The 19,388-nt window shown below is 34.9% G+C and overlaps 1 protein-coding gene across 2 annotated transcripts in view; it reads left to right on the top strand.

Moving 5' to 3' along the window:
- CEP85L (centrosomal protein 85 like) overlaps positions 1–19,388 on the top strand; it is a 161,658-nt gene that overhangs the window by 116,203 nt on the left and 26,067 nt on the right. For both annotated transcript variants that reach the window (XM_039246031.1, XM_039246032.1), the window contains exons 6-8: positions 5,862–6,041; positions 16,796–16,948; positions 18,670–18,824. In XM_039246031.1, coding sequence (XP_039101962.1) covers positions 5,862–6,041; positions 16,796–16,948; positions 18,670–18,824 — 488 coding nt within the window. The remainder of the gene's footprint in view (positions 1–5,861; positions 6,042–16,795; positions 16,949–18,669; positions 18,825–19,388) is intronic.

Genomic DNA, 19,388 nt, shown 5'->3' with positions numbered 1-19,388 from the left:
CATATGCAATTGACATTATAACTTTCCCTCAAAGCACTGCTTTCACTACATCCCACACATTTTAGATGATCTGTATTTTTATTTCCTTTCAGTACATAATATTTTAAAATTTATCTTGAGACTTCTTCTTTGACCCATATATTATTTAGAAATGTATTGTTCAGTCTTTAAGCATGTTGGGATTTTTATAGATACCTTTCTGTTGATTTTTAGTTTAATTCCATTATGGTTTGATCTCTCTTCTTTTAAATTTGTTAAGACCTGTTTTATCACCCAAAATGTGGTCTATTTTGGTAAATGTTCTGTGTGAGCTTGAGAAGAATGTGTAAACTGAAGTAGTCTATACATGTCAATTACATCCAGTCAGTTGTTGATGCTGTTACGTTCAGCTGTGTTCTTACTAATTTTCTTCTGATAGAGAATTGTTAAAATCTCCAGGTATTATAGGATTCATTTGTTTCTCCTTGTAGTTCTCTCAGTTTTTACCTCATGTATTTTGCTACTCTGTTGTTAAGTACATCCACATTAAGGATTGTTAACTCTTCTTGGAGTATTGACCTTTTTATGTGATGCTCATTTTGGTTCCTGTTAACTTTCCTGGCTGTAAAGTCTGCTTTTTTCTGAAATTAATACAGCAATTCTACTTTCTTCTGATAAAAGTTAGCATGACGTATCTTTTTCCATCCCTTTACTTTTAACCTGTATGTGTTATCATTTTTAGTGTGGGTTTCTTGTAGGGAGCATATGGTCAGGTCTTGATTTTGGACCCACTCAGGCACTCTCTGTCTTTCAGTTGATGCATTTATACTGTTTACATTTGAAGTGATTATTGATGTAGTTGGGTTAAAACCAGCCATGTTTGTTACTGTTTTGTTGCCCTTGTTCTTTGTTCCCATTTTTGTCTTCCATACTTTTCCTTTTGTGCTTTTACTTGGGCATTTTATATGATTCCATTTTCTCTCCTTTCTTAGAATATAGATTATACTTCTGTTTTTAGTGGTTGCCCCAAGGTTTGCAATATACACTTAAAATGAATCCAAGTCTGCTTACAGATAACACTGCCTTTCATGAGTAATGCAAATTCCTGTAATAATTAAATACTGCTAAATCTTCCCTCCTCTTTCTTGTATCATTGCTGTAATTCATTTCACTTAAACATACACATGAACACACACTACATGAACACATTGTTGCCATTTTTGTTTTGTATAAACCTATCTGTTAGAATAAGACAAATAAAAGCTTTCATTTTATTTAAACTTTTATCTTATCTGATGTTTTTTCTTTCTATATGTAGATCTGAGTTTCTGACCTATATTATTTTCCTTCTCTCTGAAGAACTTCCTTTTACATTTCTTGCAAGCCAAGTCCATTGGCAACAAATTCCCCCAACTTTGTCTGAGGAAACCTTCATTTCTCCTTCAGCTTTGAAGAATAACTTCATAGGGTATAGAACTCTAGGTTGGTGGTGTTTTTTCCCTCTCAACACTAAATATTTCCGTGTACTTTCTTCTTCTTTGCATGGTTTCTGAGAAGTTAGATATAACTGTTATGTTAGCCTATCTAGAGTTAATATGTTTTTTCCTCTGGATTATTTCAAGATTTTCTTATCTTTGATTTTCAGAAATTTAAATATTATATGCCTCAATGTATTTTTTAAAAATTTATTCTGCTTGGTGTTCTCTGAGCTTCCTGAATCTGAGATGTGGTAGCTGACACTTTGGGGAAATTCTCAGTCATTATTATTTCAAATGTTGTTTTCATTCTTTTTTTCTCCTTGTATTGTTATACCTTTTCTAGTTATATCACACTTCTTAGATATTCTGTTTTATTTTTTCTAGTCTTTTTTTCTTTGTTATTTAGGTTTGGAAGTTTTTTTTGTCATATCCTCAAGATCTGAGATTGTTTCCTGAGCTATGTTCAGTCAACTGATGAGCCCATCAAAGACATTCTTTATTTCTGTTACAGCATTTTTGATCTTTAAAATTTCTTTTTTATTCTAAGAATATCCACCTCTGTGCTTATTACATTAACCATATACTTTTGCCTGTCTTCTGCCTTAGCATTAATGCCCTATGTTGATGAAATAGTCTTACAAATTTTTTGGTCTGATAATTCTAGCATTCCTTTCATATCTGACTCTGCTTCTGATACTTGTTCAGTCTCTCCAACAGTGATTTTGCCTTTTAGTGTGCCTTGTAATTTTTTGTTGAAAGTGAGATCTGGTGTGCTAGGTGAAAGGAAATGTGATAAATAATAATATAATGGTAAGGTGTAGGGGAAAAAGTATTCTGTAGTATTTTGATTAGGTCTTGGTCTTTTTGTGAGTCTGTGCTTCTGGACTCTGAATTTTACAAATGCTTCTGTTTTTTTCTTTCCCACCCTAAAGTGAGACAGGATGGCTAGAGGCAACTGGAAATGAGTATTTCTCTTCTAGGTAGGCTAGTTTCCTTCTAGGTAGGTTAGTCTCTAGTTAGTTTCTACTGAAGACAGATCTTGTTAAGAAGAATGTAGTGTTCTGGCATATTTCCAAATGGTTCCTTTTCTCTTCTTCCTGCTAGAAACATGAAGAGATTTTCCTCTGATAATTAATCACTGTGAGGACTTGATGGAGCTTGTGGCAGTAAAACTCAAAAAAGTTAAGTGTCTTCTATGACTAGATCTCCCTTTGAGTTTTTGACTCTAAGAATTGTCCATTCTGAGCCTCCAGCAATTCATCAATTTCAGTTCTGTTTTTCCTACTCCAGCATTGGTTGCAAGGAGGATTTTGTTCTAGTAAGTGTGGCTTTCTATATTCACCTGTCTTTCCAATTTGGGGGGCACAAGTTTACCCTGTGACCTTACTTATATCTAAGAGGAATTTTTGATTTTTCAATGTGTTCAGCTTTTTCTCTTGTTAGTAAAACAGATGGAATGGAAATTTCTGATTTCTGAGCTCATTACATGCCAGATTATAAACTATAAGTCTGTATTTTTTTTTTAATTTCATATCCTAGCCTACCCATCTTTCTAAGTTCTAAACCTACCTCTCTAATTTCCTATTTGTATGGTCAAATGATATCTTCATAAGCTCTAATTGTAATTAAGTACATCTGCTTAGAGCTGTTCTCCTGTATGACCTCCTTACCTTGGCTCAGAATATGATCTTCCCTGTTACTTGACTAAAACTCCAACCTTGGTTATCTAACATTAGCTGTCTATTCACTTCTTAAAAAATGATTTTCTCTAAATCTTCTCAATTCCATTTCCAGACTTCCTTCATTCTGTTCTCTGTGCTCTTGTTTAGCTCCTCTTTTTTGTCAGCTAAGTAGGTTACAATAGTTTCTGAAAGTGACATATTCATATCCATTCTCAGTATCCTCTAATTCCTGTTTTCCACTGCTTCCAGTTGTTGTATCACTCTCTTGTCCTCTTTACTCTTCTTTCCCTTCAACCAAAAGTTACTGAGAGTTGGGGCGCCTGGGTGGCTCAGTCAGTTGAGCGTACGACTTTGGCTCAGGTCAGGATCTCATGGCTTGTCAGTTGGAGCCCTGTGTCAGGCTCTGTGCTGACAGCTCAGAGCCTGGAACCTGCTTTGGATTCTCTGTCCTTCTCCCACTCTGCTCCTCTCCTGCTCATACTCTGTCTCTCTCAAGAATAAATAAACATTAAAAAAAAGTTACTGAGAGTCTACCTGCTGGACGAAATGCCAGAGAATACAGAGATTTACAAAACAGAGTTCACAGTCTTCTTAAATCATGTTACTTTGTTGTTATAAAACCATCACTGGTTTCCCATTTCCTATGAATTAAGATCTAACCCTGAACCTTGTGATTATACAGTATGGTCCCACTTAGATTTTCAAATCTTCCCTTATATCCATCCTCCCTCTTATAATCCATACTTTTAAAAACATTTTTTTAATGTTTGTTTATTTCTGAGAGAGAGAGCATGTGAGCAGAAGGACAGAGAGAGAGGGAGACACAGAATGAGAAGCAGGCTTCAGGCTCTGAGCTGTCAACACAAAGCCCGATGCAGGGCTTGAACCCACAAACCATAAGATCAAGACCTGAGCTGAAGTTGGATGCTTAACTGACTGAATACCCAGGCACCCTTTATAATCCATACTTTAAAGAGATGTGGGTACTCTCTGCATATATCCCATTTATTCATTTTTTTTTTACGTTTTATTTATTTTGAGAGAGAAAGTAGGAGAGGGGAAGAGAGAGAGGGAAAGAAAATCCTAACCAGGCTCAGCATGGTCAGCACAGAGCCTGATGTGGGGCTCCATCTCATGAACCATGAGATCATGACCTGAGCTCTTCCTTTCTCCATTCCTCCCAGAACCTTTATTTTCAAAATGTATCTTAAAAGTCACCTCCCAGTAAAGCCTTTTTCCTCATTTTCCCAATGGTGTCTTCATTTATCCTCCCACTTCCCCATGCTTTGTACTTAAAATGACTTTTCTGTGGCTACTGTATTGTATGGTGCCCTATATATATATAATCATCTGAGGGTTTCTCTGATGTGTCTGATTAGAATTTGAGTTTTTAAAGGACAGTGGTAGAGTCTGTCATCTTTGAAATACCTAGCACACAATAAATACTGTTTATATAATTTTTGAATTGTAACTCCACCTTTGGTGAAGTATGAGTTCTTCAGGTCTAATTCAAATTCACTTCCTGTAAAATCTTCCCATAGGTACTATAGCACAACTGTCTTAGCACTTAGACAATTTTTATTGTCTTTCTTTGTGTGACACTTCATTAAACTCCTGAGGCCTTGCTCTATTAACTGTTGAATGAATCCCTAGTACACAATTCCTAACATATTTGCTTAGTAAATATTTGTTGAATAAGTGGAAAAATATTCTGCCTCTTTACTTTCACATTACTTTATTGGTATCTCTTGCAGTGCTTATGACATTCTAATTTTTTTAGGAAATATTTGTATTTTCTGTCTGCCCTTTCCTGGTTGTAATGCTGCATGGTAGGGCAAAGATCTAACTTGAATTCCTTGTAAAACCTCACTCAGGGAAACAAGAATACATTTGTTCAATCAGCAATTATTTTTTTCAACTCTTATTTTATGTCAGTGATTATTCTAGGAAATAGTGATATAAGAGCAACTAAGATGGACAGTAATTCCTACTTTCATAGACTTTACATTCTAGTTAGGGGGGAAACTCGATTAATACTTATTGATAAGGGACCTGGGTGACTCAGTTGGTTGAGTGTCCGACTCTTGATTTCAACTCAGGTCATGATCTCATGTTATCATGGGTTATTGAGCCTGTGTCAGGTTCTGTTGGGCATGGAGCCTGCTTGAAATTCTCTCTCCCTCCTTCCTTTGCCCACCCCCCTCCGCCTCCCCCTGCCCATGCTTGTGTGCATGCATTATTTTTGTCTCTCTCAAAAAAATACTTAACTGAGTTTAATATTAGGTGGAAATGCTAACCTGTGAAGAATTAGGTCTTTAGTTTTTATTTCCCTAGACCTTTTACTTCTATTTAATGTATTATTTATGTCTCTATACTTTTTAACCAAAAAACTTGCTTTTATTAAGTTTTTCTTTATGTGTTAGGAACTTTACATATTTTATCTCTGTTCTTCAAAAAAAAAAAACAACCACCAAAAAACACTGCAAGGTAGACATTATTATTTCTGCTTTATAGATGGGAAGATTGAGGTTTGGCATTGGTAAGTAAGTAACATGATTTAATCATGGCACATACCTAGGAAGTAGGAGAGCTGTGGGATTCAAGCCAAGGGCTGTCTATTACAGGAGCCTATATACACTTTCGGTATGATACCTTGTTTCCAATTTCTTTCCATTTTTCAGAACAAGTAAATTTTTAACCTATTTTTTTTCTTTCCTGATAGCCACAATATGAGAACAGTTCACTCCAGACTCCATTTTGTGATCAGCCAGTGTCCCATTCCCAGCAAGAAGAACTTGAGCAAAAGCTTGCATCCACTGAAAAAGAGGTTTTACAGCTCAACCAGTTTCTCAAACAAAGAATAAGCCAATTTAGTGAAGAGAAGAAGAAACTGGAAGAAAAGGTAGATATTTTTAATAAAGTTGAATTAGGTCAATAACACTGCTTTAACATATAATTCTTTGTCACCTACTGTATTTGAGGTACTATACCAGGTTGTACATTTCTCTTGATTAGTTTTGTAGTAACTTTTAGGAAAGCCTGTGCTATCTACAAAAATCTAGAGATTTTCTTGAGGGATTAAAAATGCCACAGTATACTGTATCTTGCTATCTAGTAGTGAAACATTTTTTTAAGTTAATTGCCCAAACTGGGATGTGACACAAATTAACTTTTTCTTTTCTTTTTTGGGTCCCTGTTTCTTTGTCATGTTGAGTATAAAGGATTGGTAAATGAAATAAAGGTGGTCTTTTTTCCATAAGGACATGACTTCACGTTATTTAAGCTGAAACCCTTAATTCAGAACAAGTAGTGAAAAACAAAATCTTTATGCACGTGATATATTCTTATATTTATTTGACCCTTATTCCTTCATATGAGTGTTTTCACATTTCATTTTTTCCATTATAGCATCGTCAGAGATTAGGTAGATTACCTGCTGGCCCTAACTTACTGAAGAAGCATAGATCCTTAAGCTGCTACTTAGTTGCAGAACTGGTTTTAGACTCTTGGTATACCCAGCTTATTATTCTATTAACTGAATCTTCCATTCAGGTGATCTTGAAACAGACACATGATTTCTGCAGGCATGTTTAGAGTTATTAATAGAGCACTCAGTCAACATTTTTGTGTGTGTATATATACATGTTAGATAAGTTTTTGATCTTCCAAAACCTGACAAAAATGTACATGCTTTCTCTTATCTATATGATGTATTTATGTTGGCTAATTTGAAAATAACTTCAGTACCTGTTTCTTGTTTCTTTTCTGTATTTTGGCGGGCTCCATACAATACCATAATCTGGAGGGAGCTAAGGAAATATTTATTGGTTCTATAGATGTGGGAGGGATTAAAATATTTTCTCACCTGAGATTTGTTAAATGAAAGATTGTGTGGAAATATTATGATGACTCAGCGCATACAATCTTTAAAATATATTTTTATGTTTTATATAGATTTGTCTCATCTTTTGTTCCTTTAAAAATATTTCAAACTGTTCATGTCCAAAATGCAATTCTTGTTTTGCCTGCTGAGTGCTCTCTTCTTAAACAATATAAAACAAAATTTTCTTCAGTGTTCATTACTGTATGTTCAGTTACTGATGCATGTTGGAAACCTTACCAACTTGATTAAGCTGGTATCCTACATATATATACAGTCTAACACTACCAGAGTGGTCCAAGTTATCATCTCTTGACAAAAGCTTTTGTTAAGAACCTCTTCAGTTGGTGTCTCTGAATCTAATCTTTTCCTGACTGTCTGCTTTCCCTTCTATCTACAGTTACTTTTTTTGGTTATTGTTACAATTCCATGTATTTTATTTATTACTATATATTTTAAAAATTGAAGCATAATTTATATATAGTCAAATCACAACATCTCAATGACTAGGAGTGCCTGGCTGGCTCAGTCAGTAGAACATGTGACTCTTGATCTCTGGGTCGTGAGTTTGAGCCCCATGTTGGGCATAGAGTTTACTTAACAAAAACAAACATTTCAGTCACCCAAGAAGTTCCTTTGTGCTTCTTTCTAGTCCAGTTTCCTTCCTGTTTCTGAATCACTGTTATCACTACAGATTAGTTTTGAATCTTGTTGGACTTCATAGAAATGGAGTCATACTGTATGTATTCTTCTGTGTTGGTTTTCTTTCACTTAATATCTTTGATATTTATTTATATTGTTGCATGTATTGGTAGTTTGTTCCTATCTACTGCTCAGTTGCATTGTATTATATAGATAGGTCATAGTGTATCTACTCTGTTGTTAATGGATATTTGAATTGTTTGCATTTGGAGGAAATTATGAACAAGGCTGCTGTAAACCTTCTTATAACAGACATTTTATATATAAATATTTTCATTTTTTCTGGGTAAATTCCTAAGAGTGAAATTTCTGAGTCATACATTTCATACAGTAGATGTTTAACTTACAGGAAACTACCTGAGTTCTGCACTCTCAATGACCTTTCTGAGGCAGTCATGGACTGGGGCATCCTGAGCCGATGGTCCAGTGCTGAGATGCTTCGAAGCCTTTTAAAAATGCTAAGATCCCCACGAAGCGTTACTATACCTAAGTTTAGCAAGGGTAGGAATGAGGTTAATGGGCTTCATCATTTGTAAAATCAGAGTGCTAATAAAAGAAGGCTTTGAAAGCTTCCAGTCCTGTACCTGCTTATGGTCCTCATTAAACAGCTTTATGTGGAATACAAATCAGATGGAAGCTAGTCGGGCTGGCTTTAAATTTCAGCAAGCTCTGTTAGATGGGAACACGGAACATCACTATACACTTGTAGCAAAACAAAACAAAACAAACAAAACCCAAAAACATATATACCAGAGAAATTCAGAAGGGGGTTGGTATTAGAGGCCATGGAGATGATGTGAATTTTTGAAGCGAGTATAGAAGCTAGTAAACAGACTCATGGGTAATGCATGAACTAAACAGCGCTTGAGGCCCACGTGAGATTCGATTGTATTCTTTCCTTCTGTATTTTCTCTCTGTTATTCTGATTAAGACTGATATTACAACAGAAAAACGTTCAGTGTGATAGTAACAAAAATAGAAGTTTCTTCTAGTTTATTTTTGAGAAAGAGAGCACAATCAGGCAAGGGGTAGAGAGACAGAGACACAGGGTCTGAAGCAATCTCCAGGCTCTGAGCTTTCAGCACAGAGCCCGATGTAGGGCTCAAAATCGTAAGCCATGAGATCATAACTGGAGCCATAGTCAGACACCTAACCAACTGAGACGCCCACGTGCCCCAGAAATAGCTTTTTGATAAGCTCTTTCTTGTATATGCCAGACAGCATGTTAAGTTGCATCAAATGCATTTTCTCATTTAATATTAACCAATCTTCACAAAAATCATAGTGACACATACTATAATCTCATTTAAAAAGTGAGCAAATTGAAGCTTTGAGAGAAGTTGAAAAATTTGTCCAGTTGGATGCAGGTAGAAATTGTTGAAAAGCAGGAGTAAAATTCAAGACAGTTGAACTTTATAGCTGATGCTTTGTTCTATTAATAATTTATTTTAAAAAGTAGAGAAAAACATTTCCTCAGTAATCTATTTGGTTTTAACAATTATACTTAAAGAAAAATATGTTTGTTTGTAAACCTCTTCTGAAAACAGAGCCCTCCTTATTGCCCTCTAGGAATATTTCAGCACTAAATAATATTTCCTTGAAAGGAAGAAAAGTAACCTTTTATAAATAGAATAGGGAAGATTTATTAGTGATACTTCATTTACCTGGAGGTAATTACTGGAGTTCAGATTTTAGTAACCAACACCAAACTTGTAAGTTAAAAAAAGAAAACAAAAGAGCTTCTCAGCAGTGAACAGTGCTAAGGAAAAAAAAAAAACAACAACAACCCAAGACTCAGTGATTATATGTAATTAGCTTGTGGTCAGCAAATAGCATAAATAGTATCCAGTAGGAGAGTGTTGGCAGACATTTGTGATCAAGGACAGCAAGCTTGACACAACAGCAAAGAAGACAATTGTCCAGCCAAAGAAAAAAAGAAAACCTTGATATCTTTGTATAATAGAAGATAACAAGACTAACCTATTCCATTGGCTGCTGTTTGAGGACATCATTATGTCACACTTAAGACACTTAAAAAATTAAACATAAGCATGAATCCTACAAAGAACACAATGACTCTAAACTCATATTTTTCAGTAATAACACTGATTGTAAATGGACTAAATGCTCCAATCAAAAGACATAGGGTAGCAAAATGGATAAAAAAACAAAATCCATTATTTGCTGTCTACAAGAGACTCATTTTAGACCTGAGGACACCTTCAGATTGAACGTAAGGGGATGGAGAAATAGCTATCATGCTACTGGAAGTCAAAAGAAAACTAGAGTAGCTATACTTATATCAGACAAGCTGGACTTTAAAGTAAAGGCAGTAACAAGGGATAAAGAAGGGCATTATATAATAATTACAGGGTCTATCCATCATGAAGAGCTAACAATTACAGATGTCTACACACCGAATACAGGAGCACCCAAATACATAAAACAATCACAAACAGAAACAATCTTATGGACAAGGAATGTGCTAATAGCAGGGGACTTTAATACTCCATTTACAGCAGTGGGTAGATCAACTAGATAGAAAGTCACTAAAGAAACAATGGACTTGAATGACACTTTGGACCAGATGGATTTAACAGATATATTTAGAACTCCACATCCCAAGGCCCTGGAATTCACTTTCTTCTCAAGTGCACATGGCACATTCTCCGAGATAGATCACATACTGGGACATAAAGGAGCCTTCCAATAAATTTGAAAGAATTGAGATCATACTGTGCACACTTTCAGATCACAATGCTATGAAACTTGAAATCAACCACAGGAAGAAGTCTGGAAAACCTCCAAAAGCATGGAAGTTACTTTAACACTCATGGAAGTTAAATGGGCCAATCAGACAATTAGAGAAGAAATTAAAAATTATATGCAAACAAATGAAAATGAAAACACAACAATTCAAACTCTGTGGGATGCGGCAAAGGCAGACCTAAGAGGAAAGTACATTGCACTCCAGGACTATTTCAAGAAATTAAAAAAGCGCAAGTACAAAATCTAACAGCACTAGATGAGAGTAACAAGAGCACCCCAAACCCAGTAGGAGAGAAGAGGAAATAAATAAATAAGTAAATAAGTAAATAAATAAAAATTAGGGCAGAAATAAACAACATAGAGACCAAAGAAACGATTGAACAGATCAATGAAACCAAGAGTTGGTTTTTTGAAAAAATTAACAAAATTGACAAACTTCTAGCCAGGCTTCTCAAAAAGAAAAGAGAGAACACCCAAATGGACAAAATCATGAATGAAAATGGACTTTTTACAACCAACCCCTCAGAAATACAATTATCAAGGAATACTATGAAAAATTATATACCAATAGCCTAGACAGCTTAGAAGGAATGAACAAATTGCTAAACACATGTGAATTTTGGTAAAAATTTTACCAAATTTTGGTAAAAATTCACATGGGAAGAGATAGAAAATCTGGAGAGACCCATAAATAGTGAGGAAATTGATCAGTTATCAAAAATCTCCCAACAAATAAGAGCCCTGGGGAATTCTACCAGACATTTAAATCAGTTAATACCCATTCTTCTCAAGCTATTCCAAAAAATAGAAATCCAAGGAAAACTTCCAGACTCATTTTACAAAGCAAGCATTACTTTGATTCCCAAGCCAGACAGAAACCCAGCAAAAAGAAAAGAGACCTACAGGCCAATATCCTTGATGAATACGGATGCAAAAATCCTCAACAAGATACTTGCAAATTGAATTCAACAGCACATAAAAAGACTTATATACCATGATCAAGTGGGATTCATTCCTGGGTTACAGGGCTGGTTCATTATTTTCAAATCAATTAATGTGATACATCACATTAACAAAAGAAAAGATAAAAACCATATGATCCTGTCGATAGATGCAGAAAAAGCATTTGACAAAATACAGCATCCCTTCTTAATAAAGACCCTCGAGAAAGTCGGGGTAGAAGGAACTTACTTAAACATCATAAAAGCCATTTGTGAGAAGCCCTCAGCTAACATCATCCTCAGTGAGGAAAAACAGAGTTTCTCCCCTGAGATCAGGAACATGACAGGGATGTCCATTCTCACCACTGTTGTTTAACATAGTGCTGGAAGTCCTAGCATCAGCCGTCAGACAACAAAAGGAAATAAAAGGCATCAGAATTGGCAAAGAAGTCAAACTATCACTTTTTGCGGATGACATGATACTCTACATAGAAAACCCAACAAACTCCACCAGAGGCCTGCTAGAACTGATCCATGAATTCAGCAAAGTTGCAGAGTACAAAATCAACGTACAGAAATCGGTTGCATTTTTATACACCAATAATGAAGCAACAGGAAGAGAAATCAAGAAACTGATCCCATTCAGAATTGCACAAAAAAACATAAAATACCTAGGAATAAACATAACCAAAGATACAAGAGATCTATATGATAAAAACTATAGAAAACTTATGAAGGAAATTGAAGAAGGCACAAAGAAATGGAACAACATTCCATGGTCATGGATCAGAAGAATAAATATCGTTAAAATGTCATTACTACCCAAAGCAATCTACACATTTAGTGCAATCCCAATAAAAACTGCACCAGCATTCTTCTCAAAGCTAGAACAAACAATTCTAAAATTTGTATGGAACCACAAAAGACCCTAATAGCCTAAGTAATATTGAAGAAGAAAACCAAAACGAGAAGCATCACCATCCCAGACATTAGCCTTTACTACAAAGCTGTAACCATCAAGATAGTATGGTATTGACACAAAAACAGACACATAGACCAATGGAGTAGAATAGAGAACTCAGAATAGGACCCACAAATGTATGGCCAACTAATTTTTGACAAAGTGGGAAAGAGGATCCAATGGAAAAAAAGACAGCCCCTTTAACAGATGGTGCTGGGAGAACTGGACAGCAACATTCAGAAGAATGAAACTAGATCACTTTCTTACACCATACACAAAAATGAACTCAAAATGGATGGACCTGACTGTGAGACAGGAAACCATCAAAACCCTAAAGAAGAAGGCAGGAAACAACTTCCTTGACCTCAACCGCAGCAATTTCTTTCTTGACACATCCCCCAAGGCAAGGGAATCAAGAGCAAAAATGAACTATTGGGACTTCATCAAGATAAAAAACTTCTGCACGGCAAAGGAAACAACCAATAAAACTAAGAGGCAACTGACAAAATGGGAAAAGATAGTTGCAAATGACGTATCAGATAAAGGGCTAGTATCCAAAATCTATAAGGAACTCACCAAACTCCACACCCGAGAAACAAATAATTCAGTGAAGAAATGGGCAGCAGACATGAACAGACACTTCTCCAAACAGGACATCCAAATGGCCAACAGACACATGAAATGATGCTCAGCGTCCCTCATCCTCATGGAAATGCAGATCAAAACCACACTGAGATACCACCTCACACCAGTCAGAGTGGCTAGAATGAGCAAATCAGAGAACTCTAGATGCTGGCGAGGATGTGGAGAAACAGGCACCCTCCTACACTGTTGGTGGGAATGTAAACTGGTACAGTCCCTCTGGAAAACATTGTGGATGTTCCTCAAAGAATTAACAATAGAACTCCCCTATGACCCAGCAATAGCACTGCTAGGAATTTACCCAAGGGATACAGGAGTGCTGATGCATAGGAACACATGTACCCCAATGTTCATAGCAGCACTTTCAACAATAACCAAATCATGGAAAGAGCCTAAGTGTCCATCAACTGATGAATGGATCAAGAAGATGTGGTTTATCTATACAATGGAATACTACATGTCAATGAGAAAGAATGAAATCTTGCCATTTGTAGCAACGTGGATGGAACTTGAGGGTGTTATGCTGAGTAAATTAAGTCAGGCAAAGAAGGACAGATACCATATGTTTTCACTTATAGGTGGATTAGGAGAAACTTAACAGAGGACCATGGGGGAGAAGAAGGGGGAAAATAGTTGGGGAGAAGAGGGAAGGAGGCAAACCATGAGAGACTCTTGAATACTGAGAACAAACTGAGGGCTGATGGGGATGGGGAAGAAGGAATGGGGGCTGATGGGCATGGAGGAGGGCACTTGTTGGGATGAGCACTGTGTGTTATATGGAAACCAACTTGACAGTAAACTATGAAAGAAAAAAAGAATGAGAAATAAAAGGTATACAGATGGAAAAGGAAAAAAATTAAATATAAATTACGGAGGCTTTAGTAAAAATAGGGTGGTTATTTTTATTTCTGTAACTTACAGGCTTATTTGCTAAGGCAAGAATAGGCTTTGTTGATGGGGAATCCAGGCAGAACTGGTTGTTAGAGAATTTTGGAGGGAGTTTGGTTTTATGGAGTGTGAAAGAACTGAAAGAACATTGACTTTTCAGTCAGATGATTTACATTTAAATCCCACCTGTGTCTCACTGATTTGTCCTTAAGTCACTAAAGGTCTCTGGACCTCATATTCAAAAAAGGAATAATTGTATGTCATTTTTGGAAAAATATCTATTTACGTCCTCTGCTTATTTTTTAATCATATTATTTGGTTTTTGGTGTTGGGTTGTATTACGATATATTTTGGATATTCCTTATCGGATATATCATTTGTAAGAGACCCATGAAAACATGCTAAATATCACTAGTCAGAGAAATTCAAAACCACAATATCACCTTACACCTGTCAGAATAGTTAAAATAAAAAACATAAGAAATAACAAATGTTGATGAAGAGAAAAAGGAACCCTTATTCACTGTTGGTAGGAATGCAATTTGGTGCAGTCTCTGGGGAAAACAGTATGGAGGTCCCTTAAAAATTAAAAATAGAATTACCATATGATCCAGTAATTCCAGTACTAGGTATTTACCCAAAGAAAATGAAAACACTAATTCAAAAAGATATATGTACTCCTATGTTTATTGCAGCATTACTTATGATAGCCAAGATATGGAAGCAAACAAAGTGTTTGTTGTTAAATGAATGGATAAAGAAGATGTGGCATATATACACAACCAAATATTACTCAGCTGTAAAAATAATGGGATCTTGCTGTTTGCAAAAACACGGATGTATGTAGGGAATATAATGCTAATAAGTGAAATAACTCAGAGAAAGACAGATACCATATGATTTCACTCATACATGGTATTTAAGAAACAAAACACATGAACAAAGAGAAAAAAGAGAGAAACGAAAATCAGACTCTTAAATACAGAATACAGACTGGTTACCAGAGAGGCAGAGTGTGTGTTGGGTGGGTGAGGGGTAAAATAGATTAAGGAGATAAAGAGTACACTTATTTTATAAGCATTGAGTAATGTATACATTTGTTGAATTGTTATACACCTGAAACTAAAATAACACTGTATAGTAATTATTCTCCAATAAAGAAAATGGGAGAAAAAGGGGAATTGCATTTTGTGGTCTTTCAGGTCATTACCAGTCTCAACAATCTGTGGGTTCTGAAAGATCACAAATTGTCACACTTGCCTTTAATCGTGAGAAACCCCCAGTGAATAATAGAACTTAATCTGTTTTACCAATGTTGCTCTTCACCCAAAGTAATAAATAGATCCTGATGTTATTGAAGGAATGAATAGATGAAAGGAGATGCGATTTGTTTTTCCAATTGAAGTTGTTTTAATAAAAGTTGTTATACAGTGGACTTAATGGACTTAAAGGAAATGAGATAAGATATGAAAGAAACTAGATTGTGCACAAGTGTTAGCTTTAATAAAATTTGGGAACGTAAACCATTATACTACTAATTTCTGGCACTTATTTCCCTGGTGAATATGGGAAAAGGGTGTGAAAATATTTTAGAACCCTGTAAATTTTTGGAAGATTAATAACTTAAGGTGAATAAGAGTCTGGAGTTTACTTTTTAGGTAACTATTTGTGTACACTTGTTATTTGTAATTGATCTGATATATTAACTTTGAATATATGATATGAAATTTAAAGATCATATATTTCAGGTGGAAAGGGAAAAAATTAGTACATAAAAATCTGAGTCTCAGCCTTCACAAATTGAGATTTACTGGAATCATGTACTATAATATGTATTCAATTAACATATTGTGTCAATCCTAAAATGACATCATTGGTACGGCATACCTTTATTATAGGCAATTTTGAGAAAGAAAATATGTTACAAGTTCAATTATGACATAATAAATGCCTTAACAGTAGTCTAGGCTTGAGGTATGGATCGGTCTCACTAGTGCCCATATCTCTTTCCAAGTCTCTGGTGATTTTGGTAGGTTCCTATGGCTTTGACTGCATTTCTTGAGTACGTGATAAGCAATTTCTTTGCAAGTCAGTAACAAAACAGCTTTAATTACTTTTAGATACCTTCTTTTCTTTTCTTTTTTTTTTTTTTTAGTTTATTTATTTTAATAGAGAGATCATGCATGCAAGGTGGGGTAGGGGCAGAGAGAGAGAGAGAGAGAGAGGAGGAGAGAGGAAATCCCAAGTAGGCTTCACACTGACCTGAGCTAAAGTTGCTAACCCAACTGAGCCACCCAGGCACCTCAGGTATCTTTTCTAATTCACATGAAACATTTGGATATAGCTTAAGAAATAAGAAATTGAAGCCATCCCTCCAGTGATGAATATTTGCTTCACTGATTTTCAAATTCAAATTTTAAAATTTTAAATTAAACCCTGAGATTCTGTTCCTTTGTCTTTGCAGATACTCAGTAACTTTTTTCAATGCCAGATTATAATGTAACATTTTTAAGGTGTTTTAATTATCATTTAAACTCAGCACATAGTTGCAACATGTATAGTGTTGAAATGACAGATATGAATAGTTTTGACCAAGTCTGCACATGTGCAGGCAATAAAAGCTATGTCATTACTGCTACCTGGCTGGCTGCAGTTTATAGGATACCATCATATGCAAAAGCAAACAAACAAAAGTTTCAAAACTCTTGACTTCAGTGGTATGAAAGCTTGTAAAAATGTGAATCTTAGAATTGAGGAAGTGAATTCTTACCTGAGTTGGTGGTAGTCTTAACTACAACCTGGAACTGCTGGTTCTGTTATTATTTTTTTTAATGCCGCAAAGTCTCTGAAGATCCGTAATCTTTTTTCTTTAGCTTAAAACCAGAGATAGATACATCAGTAGTCTGAAAAAGAAATGTCAGAAGGAATCCGAACAAAACAAAGAAAAGCAAAGAAGAATTGAGACCTTGGAAAAGTATTTGGCTGATCTTCCAACTCTAGATGATGTACAGAGTCAGAGTCTTCAGGTAACATGAAATAAAATGTTCATCTTTAAATGACTTGAAAATATACTACTTTCTTAGGTTGACTCTTTAGAAATTTCATAATTTTTATAATTTTGGTTCTGTATTTGACTAATTATGTTAAATATGTGTTTAATTGCTGTTGTTAGCATTAACTTTAATATGAAACTTTAAGCATGAGCATATCTTTTTTGTTGTTAATTAACATATGGTTACCTTCCTAAGAAAACTGTATGTTAACTCTCTTACTTAACATTTTACTCTAGAAGTAGTTTTTGAACCAGTCAGACAGCCCCATCCCATACATACATGCATGCACCATATGTTCTTTGGCTTTACCCAGTATTCTCTCGCTCAGCCAATGCTCAAGACATTTTTTACTATCTTTCCAGGCATTTGATTTGTTTTCCTCATTCTTCTTAACCTTTCCATAAATTCTTCCACCTTTGTCTGTGGTCTTCATTCACTCCTCTGACCTCTTCTGACCATTTTTCTTTTTTACAAGTACTTTATCCAGAGTCTTTCTACCAACACTGGTGAAGCCTGTCTTCTCAATCTGTTAAATCTACTCTTCAGTCTTTCTCAGTTTTTCTAATCATGGAATCCTCAACTTCAGTGCTATTGATATTCAAGGGTAGATAAATTTTTGTTCTAAGATTTTGTCCTGTGCATTAAAGTATGCTTAATGGCATTTCTGGCTTCTACCTACTGGATGCCAAGAGTACTGCTCCTTCTCTCTTCCCTCCCCGAAACCAAAAATGTCTGCAAAGATTTCCAAATATCTCCTTGGGGGAGAAATCACTCTCAGTTGAGAATCATTGGTTTAATCCATGGAGGGTTATTATTTTACAGACTCTAGACCTACAAGGGATTCTCTGTATAAGACTAAGAGAGGATAATGTCAGGATGGAACTGAAGAAGTACCACAGGAGTTTGCATCAGCAGGAACAGAGGGGAATATAGATGTAAAAGCACATGTTTGTGCCATTTGACACCAGTAGGTTGGCTCATATAAGAAAAAGAAAGAAAATAACAAGTATTGGTGAGAATGCAAGGAAATTAGAATCCTTGTGCACTGTTGATGGGAATATAAAATGGTGTAGCCACTATGGAAAACCATATGATATGTTTCATCAAACACTAACCATCAGTTCCCCTTCTAGATATATATCCAAAAGAATTGAAAGCAGAGTCACAAACAGATATTTGTACATACATATGTTCATAATAACATTATTTGCAATAGCCAAAAGATGGAAGCAACCCAATCACTGATGGATGAATGGATAAAATGTCACGTATAATTCATGTATAAAAAAATGGAATTCTGAAACATGGATAAACCAAAGGACATTGTGTTAAGTGAAATAAGCCAAACATAAAAAGATAAATACAGAATGAGTACCTAAAATAGTCAAATTCATAGGAACAGAAAGTCAAAGTGGTTGCTGGAGATTGAGAGCAGATCTGAAAGGGAAGTTGTTAATGAGTATAGAGCTTGTTTTGCAAGATGAAAAGAGTTCTGGTGATTAGTTGTACAAAAGTTTGAATGTACTAATACTATTGTATATTTAAACATGGTTAAGATGATAAATTTGTGTTCTGCGTAAAATATAGTGTTATTTTAACCAGAAGCTTGTTACTAATTGACAACACAGTTACAGTTTCTAGCAGAAACACATTTAATATTCTATGTGTTATAAACTTTAAGACTTGCTCCTTAGCTTCAGATTCTAGAAGAAAAAAATAAGAATTTGCAAGAGACTCTGCTGGATGTGGAAAAAAAGCTTGAAGATATCAAAAAACAGTGTCAAGAAAAAGAGGCACAGATAATATGCCAGAAAAAGAAAGAAAAGGAGTTGGTAACTACAGTTCAGAGGTAAGAAAACCTTTAATAATTTTTTATTATTTAATATTATTATTAATATTTATATTAATATTAATATAAATTTATATTATTATAAATAATATAATAACATATTATAAATAACAATATAAATATAATATTTATATTATTAATATTTATTATTTAATATAATTAGTATTTATTATTTAATAATTTTATTCATATTTTTCATAAGGCATTTCACTTAAATACATTAATTTATAATTATTACTATATTGTTATCTTAAAGATGAACTCTTAGGAACTGTATTATGTCATTGAAACAAGTTATCTTGGCTGTGATTTCACATTTTAATGCAGCATTAAATTTGACATCTTGCCAAAGGCTTTAGATGAGAATAGTGAAAATCTACTTCCCTCCCTGCCCAAAAAAAAAAACAAAAAACAAAAAGCCCAATTGGAAACTGAAAGTATTAACACAGTCTGATGGCTTTGCCAAAAAGTAAGTAAACAAAGAGAGACAGTCAAATACTCAGATTTTACTCCTTAATGAGATATATCAAAGTGAAATCATTGACTCCCATTTTCCTGTAGAAC

Source organism: Hyaena hyaena, unplaced genomic scaffold (genome assembly GCF_003009895.1).
Source record: "Hyaena hyaena isolate Hyena2069 unplaced genomic scaffold, ASM300989v1 scaffold_279, whole genome shotgun sequence".
NCBI classification, from domain to species: Eukaryota; Metazoa; Chordata; class Mammalia; order Carnivora; family Hyaenidae; genus Hyaena; species Hyaena hyaena.
The sequence above is the reverse complement of the archived record's forward strand: the minus strand, read 5'-3'. Positions and strand labels throughout refer to the sequence as shown.